The following is an 8,974-nucleotide window of genomic DNA, read 5'->3' as shown; positions in this document are numbered from 1 at the left end:
TATCCCTGTCTTGCTAATGAAACATAAAAATAACCTATGTAACATAATTACTCATAAGTGTGCCTCTGTATAACATTTCCATAGAAAATATTGCAATGAGACCTTGTTTCACACGGAACATACAAAAGTGGACCCAAAAACGGAAAATAATTATAATCTTCGCGCTATTGTAAAGGTTACCATGGAAACGAAATCAGGAGATCTTAAGTAATTTGTCTCATCGCCACATCGCGTATCATACGGTACCGACAATTTCTAAGACCTAGCAGCGAGTAGCTGTCAGTAAAAATATGATTTTCAGTAGGCCTATGTTATTCTTTTGAAATTAAAAGTTTTGGTTTGATTATTGTGTAGTTAAACTTAGACAACGGACATACAAAGGCTGACCGTTGGGAATCGCCAAGGTCTTAAGAAATAATTTAGCCCAGGGCCCCAAAAGGTCTTAAGACGGGCCTGCACACAGGCCTAAGCCCACTTAAATTGCGTAGGAGGATAGTGGCAAGCCCTTTAAGCCACGCGATCCAACAGCTCCCTACACTTACTATAACCGTGTACCTTATTGAAGTAGCTCTTTTTTCAGCAGATGTCGCTAGCGTCGAAATCAAAACAAGATGCTTAAGCTACATTTTAACCTAAAAGTACCCCTCGCGTTGATTAGCTCGTTTGTAAATTCGTCAACAACTTAAGTTATAGTAATTTCTAACATTATATTATATATGGGATCTATAGTTAAGGTTAATGTCCATTAAGTAGAGTATAAGTTGCCTAATTATAATAATTATAAATGGTTCTGTGACGACGTTATTGTTTCGCTATTTTGAATTTTAGCTTCCTTTGCCATTAATACTGCCTGTAAAGTCGTTTTTTTCGAAGAAACGGATAGATTCATTGCCATATCTAATAACAAGGGCAATGATAGAGCTGACAATTGCTTTAATATCCTAACCTAAAGATCAGAACAAATCGAACTAAACTGTCAGGAAATTATTGGCCAAAGAGTTCGGGTTACGAAATAGTTGATATAAGAAAGTCTAAAAGAGAAGGACAGTTGCTATGAGGTAAGATCAAAATAACAAATTACACCTCGCGGTTACGAAACGCTTAATTGGACACGATCAGTCGAAATAATTTACGGGAATATAATAAACAACCCAGGTAAGCTCGAAAGGATTAAACTTATCAAGTGGTATAGGAACTAATCAAACAGATAGTGTACGATCTTCAAAAAGTACCGTTTTTACGACAGGCGGATTGTAAAGTTGAATTTGTATTTCTCAAGTACCCAATCGGCTCCTTGAAGGCTATAAACGAAGAGGATAGAATCAAGATATTAACTTTTTTAGGCAGAAGAGTGACTTAAAGTGTTCACTTCGATAATAGTCCCGGTAGCTTACGGACGTGATTAGCGATTTCTTTCACATCATGACGAAAATATTGGCCTGCATTATCGCTGGCGTTTGGTTAGTCGCTGACAGTTCCTTAATATCGATAGAGTAATTAATCATGTTATTTTACGATAGCGTAAGCTTGTTGGGCGAAATTGATGGACAAGATGTTGGAAGAGAAAGGATGGAAAATATCAATCAGGAAGAACTGTTCGAGCTTCTCACCGACGAAAAACATTATAATAAGCGAATATGGCCATTGCATGAAAATAAGTCAAGTTAGTTTGTCGAGTTAGATAGGTTAAAGGCCGACTACATAAATCTTCGGTTTACTCTGTCTTTTACTGGAAGTAGGCTCACTGCAATACACGTGTGCCATGCAGTCAGCCTACTTCCAGTGAAAGACAGAGTAAACCGAAGATTTATGTAGTCGGCCTTTAAGCGGCCCCGCCCAAAAGTGTAGAGGGTACTTGTGGGATTGTAGATCGTAAATTACCTGCCTACTATCATCTCCTCTCTTCCGATTTAAAAATAAATGCAATATTTTATATAAACCCCATTTTACTAACGATTATAGCAAGGAGCTTATTCTGAACCTTTTACAGCACCATTGACCGTCAATCTCAGCCTTTACCTTTTCGGACTGTCAACGGTGGACGACTTGCGATCGGTAGAACGTTTTACTAATTTATCAGCGCATGTAAACCACGGTCACGCTTGAAACCAGTTTTTATAGCGAGTTTTACTAAATTTCTTTTTCAAAACAAGCAATCAAACCGACTTAAATTTGGTCTGAAAGGGAATATAACCTCCAACGCGTGCTTTACGGAAGATCCCAACACTTTTAGGAATTAACTTCGCAACAAAACCACTAAGCGCAGTCGAAAACTGGTTTTACTACAGAAAGACTATAAGTTATATTCCCTTTAAGTTCTGGTGTGACTGTGGCTGAATTAGCATATGGAGGTTACTATTTACAATATTTTATAATAAGGAATACCAATTGACCACGCTGCTCAGGTTAAGATGGTTCGATAGTCGACTCAATTTCGACAGGGACGTCTTACGGGACGCAGCGACTGAACGCATCGTTGGGAGCTTGCACCACGCGCAAAGGATGTGGATACCGTCCATCCACGTTGTCAACGAAAGGGGTCCAGGCTCTCTGGATAGCTACCTCAACTCGGGTTCCGTTCTCATTCATATAGAACCCATGGGAAGGGTGCTCATGAGCTTAAGGTGGTTACCCTAAAAATATCTTCGAACCATTATAAATACCAATAAATATCATTGTTATACAGAGTGTCGCTTCGACTGAGTTGCAGCATGAAATATCACAACTATCCCCTGGACAACCAGACCTGCGTCATTCAGTTCGAAAGCAGTTACGTATAGACGCATTCACATATTGCCTACAGGAAAATATGCAAAAAGGGGCGAAATCCACCCGAGGTACCTTCCTATTTAATAATGGTTGAGATAGATGGCGACACTATAAAATTTATGAAAATTATTTTTTTTAAAAGTTATTAATTAATTACTAAATTATAGTACTTTAAATTCTTATTAAAAGTATATAATTTTTGTAATTTAAATTAACAATTAATTTTAACAGTAGTTAACACTCTCCGCCATAGATGGCACTATAATACAATTTTAAACATCCAATCAGGGAAGACAATTTTGTATTTTTAAAGCTCGACAAAACCGTTCTCCACTAACAACTGAAAACTTTCAACCAATCGTTGAAAATCAAAATTATGCCGTCTTGTTGCTATCAGAGCGCCATCTACTAACAAATAACGCCATTACCACGTTACCTCGGATGAATTTTACCCCTTGAAAGTCGTCTTTGCCTTTTGAAAATTGTAAATCGATCTATAGCCAGAAGTTTATTATATATCTTTGACGAGACAAGTATCGAAGCGTGTGTATAGCCGGCTGTTCACACGAGACGCGAAGCGAGCGACGCAACGCGAAATTAGAGAAACGGGGATGCGGTAAAAGATCGCAAGCGTATTTTGATCACGCAAAATATTATGGTAAATCTCTAGGAACCTTGAAGCACACATGCATCGTTCTAAAAACCAAGTTCGCGCACAAGCAAACGAATTTCGCGTCTCATGTGTGCAGTGGGCTTATTACTGCACCCATTTAATTCAAAATCTAAAATGTTTTATGAGTGTAATATAAGCAGTTTAGAGATATGAATACTTCTCTCGTAAGAAATATATTATACAGGTGGTCCACTAAAAAACGAAAAATGATAAATAACTGAAAGTTTTTTTTAATTTAAAATTTCTATGGAACATTCCTTGTGCAGGGAGATATTTACTAGTGTGAAATTGAATAACCTTGAACCATGTCTTCAAGGTCATTCTCAAACTATCTCAGGAACCGTTGGGTTTACGGATTTGGTTCCAAATAGAAAGTTGTTGCTCACCATATTATTAGTTAAAAAAAACTTTGATTTGACCAAATTTGACAAATCATAAGCCGAGAAATTGAAGTTTAATGAATTGAACCGGATTTCTGTAAGATTGGTTGTCATGACAGTAAGTTTTAGAATAATTGAACTCGTTCGTTAAATAAGCTCAAGCATGTATCGTAAACTATTCAGTATTTATTTGATTTAATCGGATTGTTTTATTATCAAACACTGAATTTATTAACCTTCAATTTATCGGCTTCTGATTTGTAAAATTTGGTCAAATCAAAGTTATTTGAACTAGTAATATGGCGAGCAACAACTTTCTAATTGGAACCAAATCCGTAAACCCAACGGTTCTCAAGAAAGTTTTTGAATGACCTTGAAGAAATGGTTCAAGGTCATTCAATTTTACACTACTAAATGTCCCCCTGCACGAGGAATGTTCCATAAACATTATCAATTTAAAAAAAAAAACACGTTTTTCAGTTATTTATAACTTTTCGTTTCTTAGTGGACACCCTGTATAGTTTTAATATAGTTAACAGCTTCCATTTCGTGCAGGCATACTCTCCGAAGCGAATATGGTATTAAAATGGGCGGACGACGAGCCAATTTTTCGCGATAGTTTTGAAATGCCCGGATTCAACACGAACTACAGTCTAACCAGTGAAACGGCGGCTTACAAGCGTACCGGTAAAGTACATGCCGGGTGACCACAGGAAACCCTACAATTTTTAATAGGAAAAATAGGAAATTCATAGTCATTTTATCGGAAATTATAGGAGTAATTTTTAGGTAAATATAGGACCGTTCAGGTGAACTTATAGGAAACTATAGGAATAATTTCAATAAGATAAAACCAATGCTTTTAAAGCAACTTTGGTTTAATAGTAATATTACATTTAACATGAAACCATATTAACTTTGTGACTAGATATATGTATTAGTGTTTTACTACATTTTAATTTTAAAACACCAACCAGCCGTAAAAGCCAATGATATAAGCTGGCGTTTTTTCAGCGCTTTCTATCGAACTAAAACAAAGCGCGAAGTGCGAAAAATAGGAAAATAGACAAATTATAGGATGACAATCGAAATATAGGAAAAGTTTTAAAATTTAGGAAGTGTGGTCACCATGGTAAACGCTATAGCACACTATACACCTCAAATTCCTGACTTAACCAACTAACGTCTTCAGGTAACTTTAGCACTTTACTGATCACGTTCTACTTGGTGCGTCAATTTGGTCATTTCGTGTTGGACGTCTACCTACCGACGATGCTCTTCGTGTTTACCTCTTGGACTTCCTTCTACGTGGAGATCCCCGCTGCTCCAGCTCGAGTCACCATTGGTATCACCTCGATGCTAACCTTAGTGACCAGTTTTAAGGCAATAAGGGAAAAACTGCCCCGGTATCCGTACATCAGCGCTATCGACATATGGAACTTCGCTTGCACCGGTATATATACGGATTACTGGACATCTGAGTTTTATCTAATTTTTTGACTCAATTCTAGCTTTCGTGTTCGCCTCGCTGCTGGAATACGCCTGCGTAAATTTCATTTACAACAAGGAGAAACGCAAGAAAAGTACGTTAAGGCGGGACAGTTCCGTATTCGACTTGTACTCGTTACAATCCAACAGAAATTCGTTTGCCAGCCTCTACGCTTTGCCTCCCACCGTAAGTAAACTGGATCCGTAGATATCGCGTTTAAATTAATCACTAAAAGATTTTCCATTACACGCAGAACAACAATAACAACCACAACAACAACAACAACGCAGAGAACCGTGGCAAAGAATGCAAGTTTACGATCGGAGACGACCATATGACTCCTCTACCCACTATCTCCAAAGGAACCAAACTTTACATTCCCGATAACAAAATACACAATCACTTCAGTCCCTGCAGTCGCCGGGCGTCACAGGCGTCCGTAGCCACTTGTAATTCTGACGCGACCACCGTCGGGGACATACTACCCAATTGCGGTTTAGGATGGTTGATTAAAAAGAGCCCCCAAGAAATCGCCGTCGGCATTGACAGGAAATGTCGGATAATATTCCCCTGTTTGTTTCTGGCCTTCAATATTTTATATTGGACAATTATTTTCACAAATTCCAAATATTACTAACTGGAATGAGGGAAATGTCTTAAGAGTGGAACGAGAGTAGTAGACCAACTACTTTACATTAAAGCAGATACTATGGGTCTGTTACGGGTAGAAGCATGGTTGGATATGAGCTAACTTGTAAATGAGTAAAATACCAGTTTATTTTAAACATAGTCGCTTTATTTCAATCAGTATCAACCATTTGGTCATCAGAGTCACTACTACTGTCACCCAACGTTTCCTCAACGCGCATTCTTTGATCGGTACCAAACATTCTAGATTTGAGAGCCGCTTGGGCCGCGATGGACGACATAGGAGAGAAGTTTCCGAGGGAAGCTTTCAATTTCAAGTCTTGGAGGACTTCATCAGATGGACCAGTAGAGTGTTTTACTTTAACTTTCGGTTCCTCAGTTTCTGATATTGGTTGTTGACTTTGGGAAGGCAAATCCAATGGCACTCTGGTGTCTGTCATTTCGGAAGGATCGATTCCCAGAGCTTTCGCTTCCCTTATTTTACTTTCTTCCGCTTTGACTGCTAAAACGGTTTTTAGTTCATTCATCAATATTCCAGGTGTTTTCTTGGGCAACAGCGATGGAAAACTATCAGAATCATCTTCTGCATCAACAATCCATTCAGCTTGTCCTTCAAACACTTGATCTTCTGATACAGGATCACCCATTTCAAAGATATCAATGGGCTCAGTTTTCTTTGACACAGTGGGTTCATTAAGTTCAGGCAATTGTGGATGATTATTTTTTCGCAAAGGACCTTCAACAATCTCTTTAGAGCGTATTAGAATATCTTCGTGACAGACATTGGCTGCGTTCAGCTCTGACTTGACTTCCGTAAGGCACTTTGTGGCTTGTTCACCAATAAATGCTTTGACCGTGGAAAATTCTTGATCGCTAAAGCTATCAAGTTGTTGTTCCAGCTCCTGAAGTCGAACTAGCGATGCCTGAAGATGAAGACTTAGACTTCGGATTGAAGTTAAATAACTTTTTATTGGATTTGAAATATCACTGCTAATTTTGGGTCTCTTCAAATCTTTCCCCCTGCCTAGTAGAGAGTAGTAGAACAAAAGTTTATCCAGGTCCGATGACGAGTATTGTAAAACATTTTTTATGCTATTTATACTCTTGATTATTTCTTTATAAATATAAATATCACCCTTATCTGACAGAAAACAAAATGATAACCTCCTAAGATACTCAGATTGTTGAGCTTTTGCTAGTTCAATTAATGTCTTAATTGCCAGAGTCGAATAGCTTTCAGTCGCTTTTAAAATATCCTCGGAATCTATTTCCATAGTTACAAAGGGACCAAATTCCGAGAGTTCACAACTGCACAAATAATGTGATTCAATGTCCACCGAATTAGTCAGAGGACACATTTTTAGAAGCAGAGTGGTTCCTTCTCGACAAGCTAAGAAATATTCACGACAGAATTTAAAAATAGCGGCTCTCAACTCTGGACATTGTTTTTCAGGGTAACGAGATGGTAAAATAGAGCTACTTTCCAAAGAAGAGTTCCTTACACTCGCAAAAGTTAAACCTCGAGCTATAATCTCGGATTCTTGAATGATACGCAAGCCATTTTGCACATTTTTCCAAAACCTTCTCAAGTCTGTTAAATAATGGTTAATTTTTTGGATAAAATTTGGGCACCTTTTCTGTATTTGATAATTCCACCAGCATTTGATTAAGAAGGAAACCAATATACATACACATAGGGTGATTAAATAGTGCAATAGGTTTGCAGAAAAACCATAAATGAATAAATAAATTAAAAATCCTAAGACAGCAAAAACCGCATGAGAAACAATATTATAGCCTAATTTTAAATAGTTTCTTTGATTATTAGCATTAAGTTGGGGTCTATTATACTCTTCCAAAAATCCTCTCAATAAAGATTCATCGTATGGAAAGAGTAATTTAGTATCGAAAATAACCTTGGATGTTGATTCAAAAATAGGCCAGTTCAAAGCTTGGTTAGAGTCATTAGGTCTAACAAGGTTGAAAAATAACAATAACCTCATTTTAATGTGGTTTATAAATGTATTAATTGAATCATGTCTTTCATTATTCAACATGTAATCCTTCTTGGTTAAACTTGTAGCTTTAGAACAATTTTCAAATTCCCCCAAGTCAATATCACTGTTCTTCATAAGGTCATACAAAGGAGAGCCTTCAATAAGAACGCTATCATCATCGTCTGCCATCTCCAATAGTTTTCAGGAACGGTGTATCTTTGAAACAAAATTATATTTCATTAAGACTCTGTATCTGATAATTATAGCATTCAGAGTCAGCCCAAACACAGGTGAAGTAAACTGAATGTACAAAAAGGCAACCCACAAAGCAACAGATAAACCTTATTGCATTTACTCATTATGAAAGTGCAGGTGAGAAATATGCGGGGAAGTAACGCAAGTTAAATAAGTTAGTTTTTTATGAGCACATCAAAAATTTTACCAACTTACTGGTAATGAGACCAACAATTTTCTTTATAATCAGACAATGAATTATTCAGCAGTTAAAATTGTTGTTTTAACCAGGTTGTGATGACAGTCAGAACATTCGAGTCATATCACACTTAGCTTTATTTTTTCACATAAAAGATTATCTTAACACGGGGTTTTGCTTTACAAACCGTATGTAAAGTTCCAGTTGTTGAATGTCTGAAATTGGAAAGTATTGTGACAAGCTGAGTCTGAGAAATGAATACATGGTTTTTAGCCCATGATAAGGCTCATCGTCATGAACTTGTGTATATAGTGAACCACATAGATCTTCAAAACAAAAACTTTCAATAAAACTCTTAACTTAAATTGTATTAAAAAGTTGGGGCTTAGGACATATCCATGGCAAAAGCACGCAGTGGACTGGCCGGGCCAGCCACAGATTATTTCTCGAAGGTGACCGCTAGATGGCGCTAACATAACAAAGAGCGGGTATTTTAAAACAACAAAATTAAGGGCGAATACTTACGGTCAATTACAAACTTCAATTTTGTTGGAAATTAATTTAAAAAGTTGGTAGTGGTGCAGT

The 8,974-nt window shown here is 37.2% G+C and overlaps 2 protein-coding genes across 2 annotated transcripts; one reads left to right on the top strand and one right to left on the bottom strand.

Annotated features, from left to right (window-relative positions):
- The first annotated feature begins 1,376 nt into the window (after positions 1–1,376).
- On the top strand, positions 1,377–6,096 carry LOC149926806 (glycine receptor subunit alpha-4-like). Its single transcript, XM_090158864.1, has 9 exons — positions 1,377–1,460; positions 1,521–1,663; positions 1,991–2,055; positions 2,380–2,624; positions 2,687–2,769; positions 4,378–4,509; positions 5,015–5,275; positions 5,334–5,497; positions 5,565–6,096. Exons 1-9 carry the CDS (start codon positions 1,423–1,425, stop codon positions 5,946–5,948), a joined length of 1,515 nt encoding a protein of 504 aa, XP_090014990.1. The 5' UTR covers positions 1,377–1,422; the 3' UTR covers positions 5,949–6,096.
- Positions 6,092–8,811, bottom strand: LOC149926805 (vezatin-like). Its single transcript, XM_090158863.1, has 2 exons — positions 8,407–8,811; positions 6,092–8,172 (listed from the first exon to the last, which is right to left on the bottom strand). The coding sequence occupies exon 2, from the start codon at positions 8,143–8,145 to the stop codon at positions 6,112–6,114; it is 2,034 nt and encodes a 677-aa protein (XP_090014989.1). The 5' UTR covers positions 8,146–8,172; positions 8,407–8,811; the 3' UTR covers positions 6,092–6,111.
- Between the last annotated feature and the right edge of the window lie 163 nt (positions 8,812–8,974).

The sequence above is a fragment of the Leiobunum rupestre genome, chromosome 9 (assembly GCF_980474605.1).
Source record: "Leiobunum rupestre chromosome 9, qqLeiRupe1.1.hap1, whole genome shotgun sequence".
NCBI classification, from domain to species: Eukaryota; Metazoa; Arthropoda; class Arachnida; order Opiliones; family Sclerosomatidae; genus Leiobunum; species Leiobunum rupestre.
Note: the sequence above shows the minus strand (reverse complement) of the source record. Positions and strands in the feature narration are given on the sequence as shown.